The sequence below is a fragment of the Phacochoerus africanus genome, chromosome 2, assembly GCF_016906955.1.
Source record: "Phacochoerus africanus isolate WHEZ1 chromosome 2, ROS_Pafr_v1, whole genome shotgun sequence".
In the NCBI taxonomy this organism is placed as follows: Eukaryota; Metazoa; Chordata; class Mammalia; order Artiodactyla; family Suidae; genus Phacochoerus; species Phacochoerus africanus.
In genome coordinates, this window is record NC_062545.1 from 112,001,330 (window position 1) to 112,025,029 (window position 23,700).

At 35.2% G+C, this 23,700-nt stretch overlaps 1 protein-coding gene across 2 annotated transcripts in view; it reads left to right on the top strand.

Annotated features, from left to right (window-relative positions):
* The window catches only part of VPS13C (vacuolar protein sorting 13 homolog C), a 173,707-nt gene that overhangs the window by 11,506 nt on the left and 138,501 nt on the right, over positions 1–23,700 (top strand). For both annotated transcript variants that reach the window (XM_047766197.1, XM_047766199.1), the window contains exons 2-6: positions 2,367–2,410; positions 4,812–4,854; positions 9,119–9,214; positions 11,037–11,138; positions 21,495–21,604. In XM_047766197.1, coding sequence (XP_047622153.1) covers positions 2,367–2,410; positions 4,812–4,854; positions 9,119–9,214; positions 11,037–11,138; positions 21,495–21,604 — 395 coding nt within the window. The remainder of the gene's footprint in view (positions 1–2,366; positions 2,411–4,811; positions 4,855–9,118; positions 9,215–11,036; positions 11,139–21,494; positions 21,605–23,700) is intronic.

Genomic DNA, 23,700 nt, shown 5'->3' on the forward strand with positions numbered 1-23,700 from the left:
TCAGATTTTAATTTCTTTTCAGTGTATTGTAGAAACTTTCTTCCCATTTGTGAGGCTTCTTACCTTTAATTGCAGTTTTTAAGTTTATTTTAGAGAGTTTACAATATGTATATACAAAGAAAATGAAATTTATTATATGGAAATAACCACTGTGATTACTATGTTATCTACTCTTTCACTTGTGTGTTATCTATGTATATGTGCATATATGTAATTTTAAAATTGGATCAGTCAGGGCATCCTTTAACCTTATTTTAAAACAATATGTTATGAACAGTTTCCCATATCTGTCTACATTTTGTGGTTCTGTGTTGTTGGTTATTGTGATTTACACCATCTTCCTGGACATTTAGATCTTTAGGTCCTCCTTCTTTCCTTCCCTCCCTCCCATCAATCCTTTCTGCTCTCATAACCAATATTGCAATATCCTGTAGCTAAATTTTTTGGACAGATCCATTTCTTGGGATAGTAATAGTTCTAGCTCAGATTTTGTCATCCCTGTTGTACTTCATCTCTGTAACCAATCTGAACTTCTCATCCTAAAAACTCTTTCTTAGCCTACCCCCTGCCAACTTTTCTGACTTTATCTTCTCCCCTTATTCACACCCCTCCAGCTGCGACAAACCACATGTGCTTTCTCTAAGGTATCTTACACAGGCATTTCTATTTGCCTTCTTTTCTTATCCATCCAGTAAATATTTCTTTGGTCTTCTAAACTAAACTTTTGTGTGTATGAAGTTCTTAATATCCTTAGGCAGAGTTAAATGGTTCCTTCTTACGTGGTCTTTGTTGGAATGCCAGGAGAGTATTTCCCAAATTTTAGAAATTTAGTCTCCTCTGCCAGGCTGTGAGCTCTTCACCAGCAGGCATGTTGTTATAGACAGCTCTGTGTTTCCAGCACCTAACTCATAGTAGGTGTTTGGTAAATGTTTCTTTGGATAAATCTGAGATCTGGGGAAAATGCACATCTCTTAACAGTGGCGTAATAGTTAAATATACTTTTAAACTCACTCCAAAATACTCTGAGGAAAAAACTACTTAAGAAATGTTTCTGAAGAGCATAAGAAGCATAATATTTAAAAAAAAAAAGTCATGAATGTTTAAGAAAATGCATAACTGAATAGAATACGCTTGTATTTTTAAATTTGAATCTCTAATTTTAGTAACCTTTAGAGAATTTAAATTAAATGAAAACTTTTTGCTGAAGTTTTTATGTAAACAAGAATATTTATGTATTGTGTATCTACAAATATAGGTACAGGAGTTCTGGTTGTGGCTCAGCAGGTTATGAACCCTACGTAGTGTCCGTGAGGATGTGGGTTCCATCCCTGGCCTTGCTCAGTGGGTTAAGGATCTGGTGTTGCCATGAGCTGTGGTGTAGGTCGCAGACTACGAAAAGATCCAGCATTGCTGTGTCTGTGGTAGTTTGGCAACTGTAGCTACAATTTGACTCTTAGCCTGGGAACTTCCCTATGCCGCAGGTGCGGCCCTAATAATAAAAAAAATATAGGTACAGCGTTTAAAATTTGAGTAATGTAGTTATATCATTGCAGCTTTAGTTTTTTTTCTTTTTTCTTTTTCTTTTTAGGGCTGTACCTGCAGCATATAGAAGTTCCCAGTCTAGGGGTGGAATCACAGCTGCAGCTGCAGGCCTGCACCACAGCCACAGCAATACTAGATCTGAGCCGTATCTGTGACCTAGGCCGGAACTCAGGGCAACAATGGAGCCTTAACCCATTGAGCAAGGCCAGGGATCAAACCCACATCCTCACCGTTATTAGTCGGGTTTGTTACTGCTGAGCCATAATGGGAACTTCAGTTTTTATAAGTTAATACCCGAATAGACTTTTGAAAAGTTGGACCAATGAAAGGATATTAGAACCATAAACAGTAAAAATTGGGAAAATAGGATGTTTGAAGTGGTAGAGACTAATACCATATTCTTACCATAGAACCATATTCATTGGTACCATGATTAAGGAAAGAATTTAGAGTTACAGGATAATTGATCTGTTCTGGTAGTCACCTCTTTAGTTCCTTCTTTTGAGATTTTGGCTTAATCATCCAAAGTGATGGATACTTTGGTTCTCTGAAAGTCTTATGTTTCTTTCTCATTGTCTATGAAAATGTTAGCTGGTTTAACTATTTCATAATTTCTTTTGCACTGGGCTAATCTATAATATGCTACAGCTAATACTTCTCGTTTATGTACAGCAGCTCTCTTGTGCCCGTTAGCTTCTCAAGATCTTGATGTTTGCTTTGTTCACTTTCTTAGTATTTAGCATAGTGTCAGAGTGTTTGGTACTACATTAGGACAGTTTATACTATTTCATATATTAATCTTTATTTTTCATCTTTTTTTTAAGGTAATGTGGCTTTAGATAATCTGCAAATAAAAGAAAATGCTCTGGTAAGTTTTTGTGAGCTGTGTTGCCTACTCAACTTAATTTGGTAAGCTCTTAGAAACCCTGCTTACTAGGTATCTGGTACTAGGTACCAGATAAAGTGATTGAGTCACTCAGAGAAGAATTATTTGTTTAACTATTTGCTCTAGGAAAATATGAGATTAAACATTTAGAAAAAAATTTTGTTTTCCTGATGATTGAAATAATATCTCTTGGAAAGTGGAATGTTTTTCTTTGATCTACTTTGACTGTATAGCTTTGTAGTAGACATTTGTCTTAATGAAATAGTGTTTCTTTAAGATTGTCTTTATTATTTTTCAATAGGCTTGATTTTAGCAATTTATCTGTGAATGACTGTATTTTTAGAAATAGGTTGGCAATCTAGCCTTGTCATATTAAGAGGTAAAATAGATTATTTTTGGAATCCAGCTCTAGAAAGTAATTGTGTCATTCGCTATTGAGTTAAAGGCAAAACAGCACTCCTGTCATCCTCCAAGACTCCCACCCCCACTCTCACCCCTGTTTTGGCTTTAGCCTCTTGGACTCGTTTTGAGTCCATGAAGTGTCTTAAAAATGAGTTTATTCTTTAATCAATAGGTCAGATTTATAATTACCCTAATTATGTTTTATAACTGTAGCTTTGATTTCTGGTTGAATTTGTATGTGATGAACTGTGTAATTATGGAGAGCCTTATACACAAAATGCTCCCATGGCTGGTCTCGTGGAAGGCAGTTTTGGATATTGAAGAACTAGGAGTGGAACTCAAAAAGTAACAGTTTATTTTGTTACTGACATAGTGGAAAGGTCGGGGACCTTGTACTCTGGCCCACCTGGGTTTGAGTGCTAGCTCTGCATTTGACCGGCCCTGTGACTTTTGGCAAGTTTCCCAGTTTCTTTGAACATTAGTTGAATCATCTTTACAATGGAATTAATAATACAAAATAGTATAATACTTCTGTGCCTTTGTGACTCGAATTAGATAAAAAGTAGAGCCTCGCAAGTAGTGGACACTCAAAATATTTAAATTTTCTTTCTATCTCTTTTTAGAGGTTGATATAACTTTAAACATTTTATCCTCTGTTTTTTCTCTCTCTGTGAAAATATTTTGGAAGGTAATAGGTTTAAACTATTGTGGTTACAGAATATATATATATATATATATATATCTAACATACTTAGACAGATTGAACTCTGTTAATCTAATTTGAGTTTGTTATAATTAAATGTAATAAATTATTTTGTAATTTATATTCTCTATTAATTCAAGCCATCCTTTCTCCAGTTAAATTGGATTTGTGAGATTTTACTTTGATATGAGTTCTTTACATTTATTTTGTGTGAAAAATTATTTCAGGAGGATTAAAATGAGAGAGACCACACTTGTAGAAGTGTATTATTTTCACTTTGTGTCCTGTAGGACATGAAGACCTTTGAATTTAAATATCCCCTTCCCGTGCCCAACCCCAGGAGGGTAGAACTGCGCTCTCTTCACCAGTGAGGGTTTTTTGTTTGGGTCCAAAAAAACATTTCTTGTCAAAATCTATTAATATTTTGTTCAGTATCTGTTCAGCTAGAATACTTGGATAGTCATGTGAATAGGTAAATTGATTATTTAAGTTAATCATTAATTGATTAATTTAGTTAATTATTACCTAAAATAGGTATTTCAGTTGCTAGATTTCCATAGTATTAGTGACTATTACTATGGAAGTTACACCTAACAAAAAAGCTCTTCTGACTGGTTTAATTTTTAATATTTCTAAAGATTCAAGTGAACATTGTGAATATCATTTATTTAGTACTCTGTGAATAAAAAAGTTATTTGAACTTTCTGGTGGTTTGGAATCTAAAGTGAAAGTTCATTATTGATTGGTACCTGTTAGTAACTTATCTGAAGTAAATTTGAATATGGTAAATAGTATGTTGGGAATCTGCCTTTTCTTTTAAGCTTTGTTTATTCATTTACTAAATACTTTATTTGAGAAAGAATTGTTCAGCTATTGTCTTCAACTTAAGTGAAAAGTTTTTCCTTTTCCTATTGTAGTATTTCAGAAAAGCAGTATCCATCTGTTATTTTAAAAGTTCATGGAATTTCCATCTGGCTTGGTTTGGTTTATTAAAACAAGTAACCAGTTTACCCAATTACTTTCTTTAACTACAAATGATTTTTCTATTGTTCTTATTTAAAATTTTGCTTCTTTTGTTATTTCTTTCTTCAAAGTCAAGTGTAAGTTAATAAAAACTTTTTTCAGCCATAAAGCATATCCTTTATTAGTTACTCTAATACAGAAATTTGGTTTTATGTTTTTCCTGAGAGATGATTATATATTTAAATGGTGATATAAGAGTGATGGGGGGAGCTTAATAATTTTGGTGTTTTTTCATTTTTTTTCTTCTTTCTAAAGAGTGAATTGGATGTTCCTTTTAAAGTCAAGGCTGGCCAGATTGGTAAGTACTTCACTCTTTGTTTGACTTATTTTTGGTTCTTGTAGTTTTTATTTTTTCCTGCTGTTTAATCTAAAACATCTTTTTTAGCTTGAACAAAAAAGTGAGAGGTCTTTGGTTTATGTTGATTAGAGCTTTTGGAGTTATGAGCCTAACGTATACCCTACCTAATATATATATCAAAGTTTTTGACAGAAGTGTAAAAAATTACCCTCTTAAGTAGAAGAACATTTGGACTGCAGTGATACTTTTGAGGTTTTGGGTCCACCACACAAAAATATCTTCATTTCCAAAATTGATATGCAAATTTTGTGATATTTTTCTTTATAATGTCAAGGTAGTGTCATTTGCAAATTCTAGTAAATAAAATTTAAGTGCAGCTTATTTCCCTCATGTTTTATTCATTTCACTCAACATACTGGGCAGCAGTGTGGTCTGGAGGTTACATTTGGTAAGTAAGAAGTCTTTCTTTGTGACTAATCTCTTAGGCCAAGATCGTCCATATTTAAGCATACATCTTTGTTGGAGGAATTTTTAAAGGAAGTTTAGTATATCAAGTCCTTTCACCTAGTCCATACTACCTGATTTTCACTTTTTAAAAAAGGTTTTAATTACAACCCCAGAGGAATTATTCTTACTTTAGAATTTTCACTTAGGCCACTGTCCTTCCATCCCTATCACACTACACCTTCACCTCACTTTCTTTCTTCATTCACGACCAAGGGAGGCCTTGTGTTTTACTGTTGTACCATCTTTTAGTAAGTACTTGAATACTTCCGTGAGTCTATATCATATCATGTATATGTGCTCCTTTTCTGTAAATTTAAAAATTTTAATGTAAATTTTCATGTGTTCTGTCTTGAAACAGGAGACACTCCCTTAGATTGAAAGTCTCCCTAGGGCATGCATTATTATTATTATTGTTTTTTGGTCATTTTTATTTTTAAGGGTCCCACCTGCAGCACATGGAAGTTCCCAGGCTAGGAGTCAAATAGGAGCTGTAGCTTCGGGCCTATACCACAGCCACAGCAATATCAGATCTGAGCTGCTGCTGTGACCTATACTGCAGCTCATGGCCATGCAGGATCCTTAACCCATGGAGAGAGACCAGGGATCGAACCCGTGTCCTCACGGATGTTAGTCGGGTTCGTTATTGCTGAGCCACAATGGGAAATCCCATGCATTTTATTTTTTTTCTGCCTGTCATTCAGAGCCTTGTGCTTTGTGAGGCGGTGATGTTATAGCAGTGTTTTGGAAGTACTGTTGTAACCTTGCATGCTTAATTGAAATCCTCCATTGAAGTTATAGCCATTCATTCCTTCTTTTACCTTTTTTTTTTTTTTTTGGTCTTTTTGTCTTTTTAGGGCCATACCCGCGCCATATGGAGGTTACCAGGCTAGGGGTCTAATTGGAGCTGTTGCTTGTAAGCCTTCGCCAGAGCTGCAGCAGTGCCAGATCCGAGCTACGTCTGTGACCTACACCACAGCTCCTGGCAACGCCAGATCCTCAACCCACTAGGCGAGGCCAGGGGTCGAACCCAAAGCCTCATGGTTCCTAGTTGGATTTGTTTCTGCTGTGCCACTATGGGAACTTCCCTTCTTTTACCTTTGAGATATGTAGATGTGGGGAGGCAAGGGTGAATATGATATTTTTGTCTTCAAAGAAGTTACAGGATATAAAATTAGGACATAATATTGATATCTTATTTCCAGGATGTTGGATGGTTATATTTGGCTAAAGAACTTTTACATTATTCATTGTATTTTACAACTAGATTTATATTTTGGATAAGCTTTTCTAATAGTTCACAATTTATTCTCTTTGCTTTTAAAGTATTATAAGAATTTAATGTCTTCCCTCAGGGTAACTCATTGAGTTATGAGAGACCCTTTACATGTAAGGATGCAGTGCATATTTTCTTTATACTTATCCCTGTTTGGGGGCTTTTAGGGGGTTTATGTTAGCTACTAACTTACTGTTAGGTTATAATATTATACCTAATTTGTACACTTAGTGGGCTAAGTATGCTCAAGGATGTTTTGGTTTTCTAAGAATTAGGCATATTTATCAGTACTCTTTTTACTTAAAAACTTAAAAAATTTCCTGATCTCTGAAAAGGTAGGCAGTGATATAACTAACTGAATGAATGGGCTTGGGTAAATGGAGAGAAGAGAATGTTTAGAGAACAGATAATCTCTTTTTGGAATGTTAAGGGGGATATCTCACTTTTTCAGTCTTAGGCTCACCAAGAAGGCAATCAAATCAGTTTTTTAGGAGTTGATGAGATAATTACAAATATAACTATCTATTACGAATATAGGTGGTACCCACTATAAATCAGAAGACTTAGAAATGACCCAGAAGTATACTGGCATTTCCTCTGCGCTCCTCTAAAGTGGGAACCATATAAGAAATTTAGCAGGTTTACAAGCTGAAGAAAAATAAAAAGTTAGATGGAGAAGTAATTTGAGATTATTAACCCTGGGAAGAGATTCCCAGCTAAAACTGGTTTATCTCCATAGCCATATAGATACTCTCCCTTATACTGCATTATTTTATTTCTTCTACAGCTTCTTACCTGTTTAACAGTGGTTTGAGCTTTCAACATCTTTATTTGAAAGTGCTAGTGATTCTGGTGGTATAAGTAGCTTAGCCATTCACATATTAGCATGATTTAGTTGAATCAGTTCTTTTCTCTTGAGTCTTAATCATTAGCACAGAGAAGCTTTTATAGGGCCGTTATTTTTTAAATTGTGATGAAAGAGGCTATTTTATTTTGGAACATGGAAAACCTTGGGGATGGAAAAGTTTTGGATAGAATTGCTCTAATATATCTGAGGGTGGATTGGGACCTTGACTGCCTGGAGACCTGGAAAGAGGGCATACTAGAGATTGGGAAAAGAGTAAAGAAATAAGTGTGGAAAGGTACCGAAGACTGATTTTGTCCATTTCAAGATTTAGCTGAGAATATGTTCATCTTGTCTTTTCTCTCCTGCTTTGTGTAGCCTTTTCCCATGAAACTCCAAACTTGGCTTAGTGACAGTTGGGGCACAGTTCATCAATATTACAGGTGAAAAAGTTCCTGCAGGCAAGTCTCTGAAGGACCTGATATGAATAATGTTATATCTAAGAGGGAAGATATAGTCTGCCTTTCTTGTGATCTTTAATCATGAAAGGCAGAACATATTCCAGAGTTATTTGGAATATAATTGATCTCAGCTGACTGTAACTCATGATACTTACTAATCAAAAGACAGCATACCATGCCTTAGGGTTGGCCTCTCCCAGTTGTAGCAGTTTGGCATAGTGTCAAAGTTCTGTTCCTTTGGTACTCTTCTCTTCAGTTTCTGGGATCTTGTACAGATATTATTTTGCATTAGTGCTATAGAGATGTAATTGCAGGTGTGGCTAGAACAGCATGTACAGTATTCAGACCATCAAATATTAGTGAAGAAGAGTAACACTTCTGGTTTCACTGATGACTTGGGTGGATTTAAGCAATTAATTTAACCTGTATGTGACTGCCTTTCCTTTTCTTTTCTTTTTTTTTTTTTTCTTTTTGGCCACACCCACAACATGTGGAAGTTCTCAGACCAGAGATCATACCCTCGCCACAGCTGTAACTAGAGCTATAGCAGTGACAACCCCGAATTCTTATTTTGCTGAGCCTGCAGAGAAGTCCTGCCTTTTCCTTTTAATTTCAAAACTGAAGTAATAGTTGGTTCAGTCTTCTTACAGTTTGAGAATATTAAATGAAATAATAGTTTAAAAAATTTGAGGAGTTCCCATCGTGGCGCAGTGGTTAACGAATCCGACTAGGAACCATGAGGTTACGGGTTCGGTCCCTGCCCCTGCTCAGTGGGTTAATGATCCGGCGTTGCTGTGAGCTGTGGCATAGGTTGCAGACGCGGCTTAGATCCCGCGTTGCTGTGGCTCTGGTGTAGGCCGGCGGCTACAGCTCTGATTAGACCCCTAGCCTGGGAACCTCCATATGCTGTGGGAGCGGCCCAAAGAAATAGCAAAAGGACAAAAAAAAAAAATAAAAAATAAATAAAAAATTTGAAAAATATAAAGTACCATGTGAATAGTGACTTTTAATAGTAATTAATATGGAAAAGATCTTTTAAACTGTTAGGTTTTATCTTTTTTTCTGAGTAATATACATACTATATGTGTGAAGGGTTTTGTATACGTTTTTTCTTGATGGAAAGTGAGAAATGTGTATCTTCATGAGCAACCAAATAAGGCTGAAATTATGTTTCTTTAGATAAATTAACTTTGAAGATTCCTTGGAAGAACCTTTATGGAGAAGCTGTTGTTGCGACCCTAGAGGGATTATACCTGCTTGTTGTCCCAGGAGCAAGTATGTTACATTAGATTATAACCATTCAGTAACATCAAATTAAGTTAAATTTTTACTTAAGCTAATTATTTTAATATGTTTACTAAAATAGTAGCTAATTTAAATAATCATCTCTATATCTACACATAAACCTACATTTTACATATATATACACATTTGTATATAAAATATTTTTATAGTATTGTTGGAAAGAATAATTTCAACCATTTGTGAAATTATTCTATTCTCTATGGATAATTATTTTATTTTTGCTTTTTAGGGCCACATCTGTGGCATATGGAGGTTCCCAGGTTAGGGGTCCAATCAGAGCTACAGCCGCTGGCCTATGCCACAGTCATAGCAATGCAGGGTCAGAGCCCCATCTGCAGCCTACATCACGGCTCATGGCAATGCCGGATCCTTAACCCACTGAGTGAGGCCAGGAATCAAACCTGCAATCTCATGATTCCTAGTTGGATTCGTTTCTGCTGCATCACGATTGGAACTCCTGAATAATTATTTTGTAAACTAAGTCTTCCTATTAGCTTGAGATGCATTAGATTAGATTTACTTTTGGGAATGAAAGTAAGTTTTAAAAAATGTACTGTTGTATTAATCTGCAGATGAAAATTTTTTTTCCATTTTGTTGCTTTGGATTGAATGAATGTTCTTTCAAAAATGTTTGCAAAATAGGTAATATTTTCATTATAAGTTATAATATTTTAATTTTTAATGAATGTTTTAAAATGTTATTTTTAAAGTAACAAATTCATTATTAATGTTTTTTAATATAATGTTAAGAAAAGTTTGGATATTTTAGGGAAAAATTACTTGTATATTCTGAACCATGAAAGAAACACAATTTTTATTTTTATGTTTTGTTTTCCAGTCTTTACTTGTATACATACTTGATTTGATCTAGTATTTACCCTGTTATGTATACAACGTGGATCTGTCTTTTTCACTACGTGTGTGCGTGTGTGTGTGTGTGAGTGTGTTTTATATATATATATATATATATATATATATATATATATATATAGTTTTTCTTTTTTTTTTTTTTGGTCGTGCCTTGACATGCAGAAGTTCCTGGACAAGGGATCAAATCCATGCCACAGCAGTGACCATGCTGAGTCCTTAACCTCTAGGCCACCAGGGAACTCTAGTATATGTATATTTGATATGCCTCACAGTTTTCATGGTGGTAGTAACAATTTTGAAAAGCTATATGATACTCTTTTGTGGGCTTCCCACTGTTTTTTGCTGTTACCGTGAACATCATAAACTCCTTCTTTAGATAATATTTATTCTTCAGTATTATTTCCTTAGGATGCATAATCAGTAATGAGATTACTAGATAAAAAAGCATTTATATATTTTAATGATTATCGATCGATACATATTCTTGAATTACTTTCTGAAAGTCTTTTTATCAGTCTTATGCTGATACCCACTGGCATTGAATATTACATTCTTTTTTGCAGTTACAATTTTACCGCTCAGATATAATAACCGGGAATTTTTGATGTATTTTCTGCCTCCCTCTGTTCTACCTTTCACCCTTCTATTCACCCTTTCCTCCTGTTATCCTTTTTACTGTCTTCTTTCTCCTTTTAATTCCTTTCCTTCCTCCTTTTCCTTTTGATATAAGCTTTGTATATAAGTAGGAATCACTTTATGTTTAAATTTTTTCATGAAACCAAAGAATATAAGTGTTTTTTGACTTAGCCAAAAAAAAAAAAATGACATACTACGCACACAGAGTATCATAATGAGGTTGAACTTTTCTTATTTGTTTATTGATTAATTGCTTTTATTTATGTATTTAAATATATATTTTTAGGTATTAAATATGATGCTGAAAAAGAAGAAAAATCCTTGCAAGACAGTAAGCAGAAAGAGCTATCCCGAATTGAAGAAGCCCTTCAAAAAGCAGCAGAAAAAGGTACAATAAGGTTATGTTTTAGATAAATGTACATATACTTATATTTTTGATATATTTAATGCACTGTAAAAAGGATTCTTTCACAGGCCTTCATAAGCTGTAGTTCCAAAGAAAGAACCTTCTTTTAAAATCGTATCTCAAAATATTTATTATAAAGACTTTAGAGACTCACATTGCCTTTGATGTGATTGTTTTATCTCACTGCCAGTTTAATTTTCCAGCTTTTCTTAACCAGTCATTTTTACTATGCTGCTTTATGGAGACTTCCCAAATTCTTTTGAGTGCTTGCAAGCCCGTTTGTTTTTGCGATGGTTAATGGTTTCTTTGTCTACGTTTTCACCTGTGTTCTTGGAAGATAACTGAGTTCAGTATATGAAATAATGTTTAGAGGAAATAGTGCTGTAATTTTATTCCTAGCTATATATCTTTAATATTGATTAAAATATCTCTATTATATAGGATATTTTAATACATTTTATTCTTCAGAGTTCAACATTTTAACGTCTTGCCTTAAGTTTTAGTGCTTCGTTTTTATCTAAAAATAACTCTGGTGACTGTTTTGATAAGGTTTATGGGGCAAGAATAAGGATAAGATGAAAAAGAATAGTCTGTGGGTGATTTGCTGAAGGACTTTTCCAAACCTCCAGTTTGTTTTTCTCTTTCAAGTCAGATTATACCCCGACTGCCAGTTGGGGTATGAGAGTTACTAGCATTTTATATCATTTTTATATCATTTGGTGCCATGTTTATATATTTCTGTGATGAGAGCAGATGGTACCAGAAATGCTAAGTCATTTCTCTTTGGTCTCTCTTAAAAGATATGGCAACTGTGGAGTTAGAAATGACAGAAATTATATTGAGATTTAATAATACTTCTTTTCCTAGCTTAGGCTGCTAATATTTAATTAAATTAATAAGAAATATCTTAAAAATACCTTGCTCATTAAAATTCCTTGTCGGTGATTCTAATTCTTTTTTGACCAGATGATTTCTTTTATTCAGAATTATTGATTCTTTCATGAAAAAAATACTTAAATACTTAAAATACAGAGGCTATCTTAATGGTAGAAATTTTTTTTTTATTAATTTATTTTTTTTCCCACTGTACAGCAAGGGGATCAAGTTATTCTTACATGTATACATGTTTTTTCCCCCACCCTTTATTCTGTTGCAATATGAGTATCTAAACATAGTTCTCAATGCTACTCAGCAGGATCTCCTTGTAAATCTATTCTAAGTTGTGTCTGATAAGCCCAAGCTCCCGATCCCTCCCACTCCCTCCCTCTCCCTCCCTCTCCCATCCGGCAGCCACAAGTCTATTTTCCAAGTCCATGATTTTCTTTTCTGTGGAGATGTTCATTTGTGCTGGATATTAGATTTCAGAATGGTAGAAATTTTTAAAGCCTAAACGTTTTCTTCCATTTCTCGTTTCATGCTTAACCATGTCTTGTGTTTCTTCTGAAGCTTAAGGATCTAAATTTCTACAAAAACAGTTTTCTTCATTTCTATTACTTTCATGTGCCAAATAAAGCAAGGTGGTTGTAGTTTTGTTTTATGACAATTCAGTGTATTTCTTTTCATTCACCTTTTAATTAGTATATATGGAAATAGTATTATAAAAATGAGGAAGGCTTGGAGAGTACTAGAATTTCATTTCTTTCTTGATAGAGTTCAGATTAAATATATTTTGGTAATGCATACATAATCAGCAGTAGGCATATTTATAAATGCCTAGACATATTGCTATAACATGTAGTTGTACACTTATAATATATATAAAGATATATTTTCCCTCATTTTTTTTTGAATGGAAATAGCTGTGATTGCTTAAAAAATATTTTAGTGTTTCCAGGGAAGTATAAGAAAAAACATAGTATATACTTTCTCCTGGTTTCGGAGTTGACAGCTTAATCAGCAAAGTGATAACTTGCTATACTTTTTTTTTTTTGTCTTTTGTCTTGTTGTTGCTATTTCTTGGGCCGCTCCTGCGGCATATGGAGGTTCCCAGGCTAGGGGTCTAATCGGAGCTGTAGCCGCCGGCCTACGCCAGAGCCACAGCAACGCGGGATCCGAGCCGCGTCTGCAACCTACACCACAGCTCACGGCAACGCCAGATCATTAACCCACTGAGCAGGGGCAGGGACCGAACCCGCAACCTCATGGTTCCTAGTCGGATTCGTTAACTGCTGCGCCACGACGGGAACTCCAACTTGCTATATATTTTGTATTACATGCCTATGAAATTTTGACCCCTGAAATCTTCAATACTTATGAAGCTTCTATGTTTAAGTTTGGCAGAGAGGCTGTTAAGGATGATTTGATCTATCTGTAGGAAATGAACATCTGCAGTATTAAGCTTGTATAAATGGGCCTCTTAGGCTTATGTATGTATAATAATTGCATTGTAGCTTCTTGGATGGTAAAATTTAGGTTTTTTGGGGATAGAAGTAAAATTCAGAAAGTGAAACTTAGTTTTAACATTGTAGTATTCGATTTGTCAGAAAAACTTTCTGAGTATAAAAGAGATGAATTCAAGAACTGGGAAATATGTTGATAGAGATTTTTTCTTATTAATGGTCAAGAAATACATTTAATTATCTTGACTGCATAAAAGTATTTTTTCTAGTCTCTATGAATATGGAATCCTATTTTCATATAATGTTATTCATATGAAAAGAAACAACCCTCACCTTTAGGTGCTTTCCATTTCACAATTATGAAACAATAATTTTTTTTTTTTTTTTTTGCTATTTCTTTGGGCCGCTCTCATGGCATATGGAGGTTCCTAGGCTAGGGGTCGAATCGGAGCTGTAGCCCCCAGCCTAAGCCAGAGCCACAGCAACGCAGGATCCCAGCCGTGTCTGCGACCTACACCACAGCTCACGGCAAGGCCGGATCGTTAACCCACTGAGCAAGGGCAGGGACCGAACCTGCAACCTCATGGTTCCTAGTCGGATTCGTTAACCACTGTGCCATGACGGGAACTCCCTAAATAATATTTTTGACTTGATTACCATACTTTCTTCATACTTATGATTTTTCCACTCATTTCATGATTTTAAAAGCATGAAAGCACTATCACATACATATGGAGACCCAGAGTAAGGACAGGAAGTGATTCAGCTCTAATCAGCAGATGATAAAAATGAAAATAGATCAGGTCGATCTGCTTTAAAAAAGTATTTTTACTTATTTGTTTCATTTGTTAAAATAGAGTGCTGCCCACAATTGTGTGGGGGAAAAAAGAAAATTGAAATATAACTATAAGCTCATTTCTAGAGAGTTTGCTTAGCTATAAAAGTAAATTCCTTTCTTCTTTTGTTTCATTGCAGTGAGTTTATTTTCCTGGAAAGACTGTTGTAAGGTAAAGGGAGATATTAAATCCCTGGCAAGGCCAAAAGAGTTTTCAAATACTATGTGGATTCTGTATTTCAAAGTTAATTTTAACAAAAACTCTAAAATTTTAGAGTTAACGTTAAAGTCAAATAGCTTTTTTGGAAAGACTTATGATGAAAGTGTGAGTGTCCTGTTCCACACTTCTCTACCCGCTGGATGCACTCCTTAGAGGGAACCATCGTTTTAGAAGTATTTACATTCTGTGGTTATCTAATTTATTAATGTAAGGCATTATTTTGGATTACTTGTTATGGCAGTCAGGAGTTTACCACTCTTACCATCTTTTTTTACCCTAAATTCCCCTTCTATTCTCTCATAATATGGTTATATCATAATTTTGGGCCAATTACAAGTCAAAATTTCGTATGACTATCAGTATCTTTTAGTTGCCCAAACTGCTGGTCCTTTTTCTGTCCCCCTTTTCTTTCTTTTTTTTTTTTTGTTGTTGTATTTTTTGTATTTTTTGGGCCATACCCTGGACATATGGAGGCTAGGGGTCAAATCACAGCTGTGGCCGCTGGCCTCCACCACAGCCACAGCAAAGTGGGATCTGAGCTGTGTCTGTGACCTACACCACAGCTCATGGCAACACTGGATCCTTAACCCAATGAGGGAGGCCAGGGATCGAACCTGTGTCCTCATGGTTGCTAGTCAGATTCGTTAACTGCTGAGCCACAGAGGGAACTCCATCTGTCCACCTTTTCCTCTTGAAGCTCTTCCTGTCTCTAAAATTAGCTTAAATATCACAGCAGCATTTCATTCTGAAAATGTGCAAAGTGGAGGGCAAAAGGAACCAAAATAGACTTTTTCTCTGTTTGAAGGTTTGTCAAATCAGTGAGACATTATCCATAATTGATATTCGTCTGTTTTGCTTGACTTGAAATTATTAATTGTTATAATTTTAATTATTAAGGCTTTTTTGTTTTAAGGTTATGAAAACAAAGTTTGTATGTTGAAAGAATGCAAATGGTGTCCCTGAAACTATTTCCTTAGAACTAAGTGGTTTTGGTGTCACTGGGTTTTACTTGTTCAGCTGCATGATTTCTAATTCTTTGTATTTAGTTTAGACATATTTTACATGTGAAATTAAAGGTGTCTTTTAAAATGCTTTGCATTTTGGTTATTGCTGCCATGCGGATGCAGGCGCACATTCAGGGGAGTTCATATATGGCTTGGAAAGCTTTGTTTACAAGGACATCAAGCCTGGTGGGTATGCATGGTTAATTATATTCAGCTATATATAAAATTAAATTTTTATCCATGCTTGTGCTTTTAATGGCATTCATATGGTGACGTATCATCCTTTTAGAAAATATGGAAATGTAATTCTTGTTTTTCCCCTTTACCATAATTTCTTTTTCCCTCCCTTCTGCAACCATTTATTCATTCACCAAATACTGTCTTTCTGTGGCAAGCACTATGGTGGATGCTGAATGTTCATGGGCTGAAACAGACATGATCTCCTGTCCTTGTCAAACTTACAATTTGATCTATCCAGACTGCCCTTTTGACTTTAGTTTTATAGTATGGCAGTTTCTCAATTAAGCACTTCCTCCCCTAGAGCAGTGGTTTTCAAACTTCTAAAAGGCAAAACATGGAAGCTTTTTTGGAGTGAGACTTTATTTAGAACCTTGGTAAGAGATCTTTCTCTGCCTTTCTTCTCATACCTTCTCTGATTTGCTTCACCTCTCTAGTAGCTTTGGAGGCACCTGTAGACTACTGTCCTGTACAGCATATTGAAATTTGAGTCTTCATAAAAGGCAAATTTGAAGGCTGTCTGCCTTAAGATTTATAATAGGATTCTAGGAAGTTTAATAGGCACATTGAAATAATTTCTAATATTTTAAACAGTAATTTGATTTATTTATAGTTTCTATAACTTCAGGAACTTGTACTCAGTCATTGAGTAAATGGAAAATGGGGTCTCTATCTCAAAATGTAAACAGTAATAAGCATTATGGTAGAATTACTTCTGCTGCTAGAAACTTTAATATTTAGATTCATTATGGCAAATGGAAGAAGAATTTGCCTGGCAAATTTCACAGTATTGAATGAAATTAACCTGAAAGGAGTTTCTTTGAACGATTCTGCCCCTTTAGTAAGTGTGGTGGACTGTGTTAATTTGTCTTAAGAGTACTTTAATATAAAAGATAATGTGGAGATACTCAAGACTCACTGTCCACTTTTGTAGGTGGTATTTGAACCAGCTTTCTGTACTTTGCTGGGCAGTGTTTTCTGATCCTACTCGGGGCAGTGTGCCTTCAGGATACAAATGAATTCCATTGGCCCATTCAAATATGTAACAAAATCTTTGGGTGGGCAGCATTGCTTAAAAACAAACAAGCAAACAAAACAAAAAACCCAAACAGAGGTCACTATAAGGAAAACCTCTTTGATTTAGTTTCCTTTTATTCCAAAAGTATGGTAGCCTGGATTAACAAAACAAAGCAACAGACAAACAAAAACAACAAAAAACAAACTAGGCCTAAAATTTGATGATCCTTTTTTTTTTTGCTTTTTTTAGGACTGCACCTGAGGCATATGGAGGTTCCCAGGCTAGGGGTCTAATCGGAGCTACAGCTGCTACCCTATGCCACAGCCACCACAACACAGGATCCGAGCCGGGTCTGTGACCTACACCACAGCTCAAGGCAACACCGGATCTTTAACCCAGTGAATGAGGCCAGGGATTGAATCCACAACCTCATGGTTCCTAGTTGGATTCGTTTCCACTGTGCCACAGTGGGAACTCCAATTTGACAATTCTTAAATGAGAATAGTAAATTTGTTGATGATAGCTTTATTTAGTTGGCTAGGATTTAATGTATACTTTATTATCCTTTCCTTTGTTCAGTTTCTGAGTGTATAGTCTTTCTTCATTAAAAAAAAATTTTTTTAGAGCAGTGTTTCTTGAAAAGTCAAAACTGTTTTCATGTTATTCCTGAAACATTATTTGATTTTTCACTCTGTTGATGTTAGTGCTCATGATGCAAAAGCAATGTTGCATAAAATTGCTGGCTCTCAAGGCAGTGGCACCAAAATGTACTGTCAGCAGTCATTATTTACCAGTCACTCACAGTGCAAAACAAAATAAAATGGAAAAAAGCACCACTTTACTTAAGAATGTCCTTGATGAAATAGAAAAATTTTAATTTAATTTTTTAAAAATGAGAGTTGCAACATTTATTTCAGGTTTTCCCTTGAGGTTTTTTTTTTTTTTCCTTTTTGGTATTTTTTTTTCTTTTCTTTTTTTTTTGCCACACAGGCAGTATGTGGGAATTCCTGGGCCAGGGATTTAACCCACGCCGCACAGCAGCAACCAGAGCCATAGCGGTGAGAATGGAGGAGCCTCAACTGCTAGGCCATCAGAGAATTCCCTACTTTAATTTTAATAAACTAAAGCTCTTGAGTAGATGTGTCTTTGTTTTGTGACAGAAGAAGAATCACATATAAGGCACGTCTGCAGCCTGAGGTAGGATAATTATCTCAAGGAAAAAATATGTGTGTAGTTGTTTAAGTTGTCAGTGGAACTAGTTTCTTTTTTCATGGAAAGGCGTTTTTCTTGGAAGAATGGCTGACAGACTATAATTATTCAGATTTGGGTGTTTGGCAGACACTTCAACAAAACAACTTCAAGAAAAAAATAACTGACAGTGTTTGTTGCCAGCAATAAGATTTGAGCTTTTGAGAAAAATTGGAAGTTTGGGGAACTTGTATTTTTTGCCACCTTGAGCTCGATGGCTTCCCATGTGTAGAGACTTTTCTGATGAAATTTGCAGTTGTATTAACTACGATTTTTGATGTTACATGATGTAGTGATTCAACAATTGTAGTATCTGCATAATTCAGTGAAGCAGTATTTTCATATGTTTGGTGTTTCCAGTATATGGTAAAAATTATAAATCTACAAAAGTTCCAATTATGAATGTATAAAAGTGCTTGGTAGACTGATTTTAATTCGGACAAAAAATTTCATGGATGGAGTTTTAGGTTCTGACGTGCAACTTTAAGAAACTACTACTCGTTGGAGTTCCTGTGTGGCTCAGTGGAAATGAACCCAACTAGTATCCATGAGGATTCGGGTTCAATCCCTGGCCTTGCTCAGTGGGTTAAGGATCTGGCATTGCTGTGAGCTGCAGTGTAGGTCACAGACATCCTGGATTCCGTGTTGCTCTGGCTGTGGTGGAGGCTGGCAGTTCTGGCTCCGATTCAACCCCTAGTCTAAGAACTTCCATATGCTGCAGCTGAGGCCCTAAAAAGCCAAATAAATTAAGAAAGAAACTACCACTTGTTGAGTTTGGGTGTAGTATTCATGATCGCATGAAAAGGCCATGAAGATGTTCCTTTCTTTTCCTGTTACATGTCTATAGTCAGGTCAGATACTCTTCACATACTTCAATTTGAACATCATACCCCAAAAGAGCAAACACAGAAGCAGAGATTTGAATCCAGTAGTCTTCTACAAAAGCCAGGCGTTAAGGAGATTTGTTAGATCCTAAAACCATGTCACTCTTCTTACTACAACAAAAAAGTTGAAATAAAGTTTTTTTTTTTGTTGTTAATATATATTGCCTGTACTACCACATACTTTTTTTTAATGAACTAATAAATATTAAAAAGATTTTCAGTGTTGATTTGCAATATGGTAAATATCAATAGCTGTAACCTATACTAATGAAAAGCTCTCTAAGGTTCTCAAATGTGTGAGAGGGACCCTGAGATCAAAACATTTGAGAACTGTGTTAACAAGTGACCAGGGATCATAAATTTATTATCCATGAGATTAAATAGAAATTCTCCCTAAAGAGATATGTAGTATTCACATTAGATATTGAAACTATTGGGAAAAGTTTAAACGTGGTGAATCTAACATTGAGATCAAAGACAGAACAAGGGCTAGAACATAGGTGAAGCCAGATAGATGATAGGAGGTCAGGTAAGAAGAGTGACTTGTGGTAGATGCTAAATCCAGGCAGCTGGACTTCTGTCTCCAAAAGTTTTCTACCTAAGAACTGTGGTTTTCAGGGCTATTCCAGCTTTCTGAATTGTTTCTTTTCAAATGGTATTTCTTTGAGAACTTTTTCTGAATATTTAATTTACAAATGAAAAAGATCTAGGTAACATCACTTTGGCAAGAACTACTGGTAATAGCAAAGTCCAGATTTTGTTGCATGTTTATTAAGTATTTTCTTCTTGAAACTTGAGGTTTTATGCTTATAGTCCAGGATTTAAGTCTTAGTTTTTGTAGTACCAGGACAATTGGCTTTAAAATATCAAGGAAGAACAAATTTAAATTTCAAGCTAAATACTATGTATGTTTTCTCAAATATGTATAATATCAACTGAACTTATATGTTTTATTTTAATGTTCCAGATGTGAATTTTTGGGATTCATTTGAACAGATATGTATCATGTGTTTTGTGTCCAGATATTGGGGTAATTCCTCTGTTAATGCTCCTGCCTGGTGACGAGTCAGTTGTGCAAATACTTCAGATACAGTGTAATCACTGCTTAATGGAAGTCTATGTAAGGTGCAGGGGTAGATGGCCTTGGAGATGCTTGAAAGAGTCAAAGAAGGCTTTCTACAGGAGGTAGTGCTGGATCTGAGATTTGGAAGCCTCCTAGGAGTTTACCTGGTGAAGAACTTCAGGGAGAGCAAACCAAGTTCGGAGAATGCTTCAGGTAGAGCCAGTAGACATTGGAAAGTTATGGCTTGTTTTGGAAAGTATATGTAGTATTTATGAAGTATCCACTGCAAGGATGAGTGGGAGAGATGGAACAGGACAGAGAGATAGGGGGTTACATCATGAAAGGACCTTTGTGTCTTGCAAAACATTTTTGAAAGGCTCCAAAGGGCCTTTCAAAGGAATTTTGAGCGGGGAATTAATGAACAGGCTGCGAATAGTATTTTAGAAGATGGAGGTCTGGTAGCAGTGTAGAATGATGTTAGATCAGAGCTAAGAGTGGAGGTTGGGGATGGGGACCATACAGAGGCCGTCCCAAGAACATGGACTGGAGTTGATGCACAGTAGGCAATTGAATGTAAAGATTTGTAAGTTGGATAAGGCATGCATGGGTTAATGCCATGAAGTGAGGCAGTGCCAAATAAAATTGGGTAAGGTTTTAAAAGGATTATTAATTTCATGTTCATTGTTTACCCTTTTTTGTTCTCTTTATATCCTCAAGTTATTAAAGGATTCTGCTCGTGAGGAAGTCATCTGTCAGCAACCTACCCATTCATTTCATTTGTGTTCCTCTGTTCTTACCACACATTTATCAAAACTTTTCCCTGAAAGTTTTATATTCTGTCATGATTACATTTCCAATATTTTGGTAATATTGAAAGTTAAATTTTGTATTGTGCAAAGGCATAAATATTACAGAAAGCATTGTGTGTGGATATTTCGTCCCATTTTTGTATAGTGGCATCTGCCAAGTTATTATCTTGACTGAGGAAGGTTATTCTAGACTAAAGAAAGTTTGTGAATTTTTGCTTGTATTGAAATAAGAGGTCAGTTTAGAATAAAGTAAGGTGAATTATACCAAGCTTTGCTGTCAGGAAGAAGTCTCTTGTTTTCTTTTCTGTCCTCTAGTCTGCTAACTTGAATTTTATCCTTTTCTCACTAAAATGCTTCCACTGAGAAGGACGTAAACGTAAAAAGCACAAAAAACATTTTAAGAAACCTTTTAAAGGTCTTGATCGCTCAAAAGGTAGGTAAAAGTAGTTTTTATGCCATGTGTTATTTATACACATTGCCACTTGATTTCTGTCTTCAAAGGTAAAATGAATGTTAGATTACAATGTAACTTCAAAAATAACTCTTGCAATTGCATATTAAAATCTAAAATAAAACAAGGGCACTAAAATAGGTTTTAATTTCCTTTGAGTAGTACCTTAGCTGTTCTTTGGTTATTGATTACAGGCTGTGCCTTAAACTTGTATTTTTCTGCTTTTATAGACAAACCAAAAGAAGCCAAAAAGGATACATTTTTGGAAAAATTGGCAACTCAAGTAATTAAAAATGTGCAAGTAAAAATCACAGACATTCACATTAAATATGAAGACGATGTAAGTAATTCAGTTTACCTGATTTAAATTAATGATTAGGTATATATTTTATGATGTTAATTCTTGATTTGCCCATACATGGGTTATCTCTACCCAGGTTTTAAGTATGAGATTGGTTTTTTTCTGATAAGTGTGCTGTCATATCTCTTTTCTTGTGCTAGGGTTTTTTCACCCAGCATTAATATATGTAAATATGTCGTGAAACTACCGTATGTTCCCTTCTAAAGCAATTTAAGAGATTTTCAGATTGTCCTCTATTATTTATTTGAGTTTTGTTTATTGCCATAAGACTTAGACTAATATAACTTTAAGGAACTAATTCTTTTTATATACTGACAAAAGAAAATTACTTCCTACATGTGATGAAGTAGTTATAATAGTGATTGGTAGGGAGGGGACCAAAATCCAGGTCATTTGGCTGCTAGTCTCATTCACTTTACATTCCAAGTTGGGTGTTTAATACCCATAACTACTCATACACGTATACAGTGATATTTAGAAACCAACTTCTCTTATAATAAGAAATTTAATATTCATTGATTAAGAACTGTTTTGGTGATTAATTTTAGTTAAAATGTACTCAATGATTTTATCACATCTGTAGTTGTATAATGATCGTCGCAATCCAGTTTCACAGGATTTCCATCCCACAACCCGAGCACATCCCCCCACTCCCCAAACTGTCTCCTCCGGAGACCATAAGTTTTTCAGTGTCTGTGGAGTCAGCATCTGTTCTGCAAAGAAGTTCAGTCTGTCCCTTTTTCATATTCCACATGTCAGTGAAAGCATTTGATGTTGGTGTCTCATTGTATGGCTGACTTCACTTAGCATGATAATTTCTAGGTCCATCCATGTTGCTAAAAATGCTGGTATTTCGTTCTTTTTAATGGCTGAGTAATATTCCATTGTGTGTATGTACCACATCTTCTTGCTCCACTCCTCTGTCGATGGACATTTAGGTTGTTGCCATGTCTTGGCTATTGTAAATAGTGCTGCAATGAACATCAGAGTATATATGTCTTTGTGAGTCATGGTTTTCTCTGGATAGATGTCCAGGAGTGGGATTGCTGGATCAAATGGTAGTTCTATGTTCAGTTTTCTGAGGAGTCTCCATACTGCTTTCCACAGTGGTTGCACCAATGTACAATCCCACCAACAGTGTGATAGGGTTCCTTTTTCTCCACACCTCTCCAGTACTTATTGTCTGTAGACTTTTTGATGATGGCCATTCTGGCTGGTGTAAGGTGGTACCTCATCGTGGTTTTGATTTGCTTTTCTCTAATAATGAGTGATGTTGAATATCTTTTCATGTGTATTTTGGCCATCTGTATGTCTTCTTTGGAGAACAATCTGTTTAGAACTTCTGCCCATTTTTTGATGGGGTTGTTTGTTTTTTTGGTATGGAGCTGCAGAAGCTGTTTATAAATTTTGGAGATTAATCCCTTATCAGTTGATTCATTTGCAAAGATTTTCTCCCATTCTGTGGGTTGTCTTAATATTCATTGATTAAGAATTGTTTTGGTGATTAATTTTAGTTAAAATGTAATAAATATCTTGAACTTAATTGCTTTGTTTTAAAGTTTGAAACATACATGAGGTGCCTTGAATTTTTTCATTTACCCAACAAATTGGAAGTACTTTCTTTTCTGTTTTTAGTTTACTTTCAGTTTGGATTAATTCAGATTGGAGTAATATCATACTGACATATTTAGAATTTATTTTTTCTCATAAGTTTCCCTTTGTAACTTAATATTCAGTAAGACACACTTGTAGTTTTTCACGATGTACCATCTCTATCTTATACTGACTTATCTTTTAGTTTTATGTAGTCATTAAACTGAATCTTGTTAATAAATAAATGTCTAAAGAACCTAATTCATAAGTGGCCTTGTTTGAAACAAGTGGAGGAGAGTAAAATCTCCTTAACCCATTTGCAAAGTGAACAAGTTATTCTTAAAACTAATGGGGAATTCCCATTGTGGCTCAGCAGTAACGAACCCAACTAGTATCCATGAGGATGCGGGTTTGATCCCTAGCCTCGCTCAGTGGGTTAAGGATCTGGTGTTTCTGCAAGCTGTGGTATAGGTTACAGACGC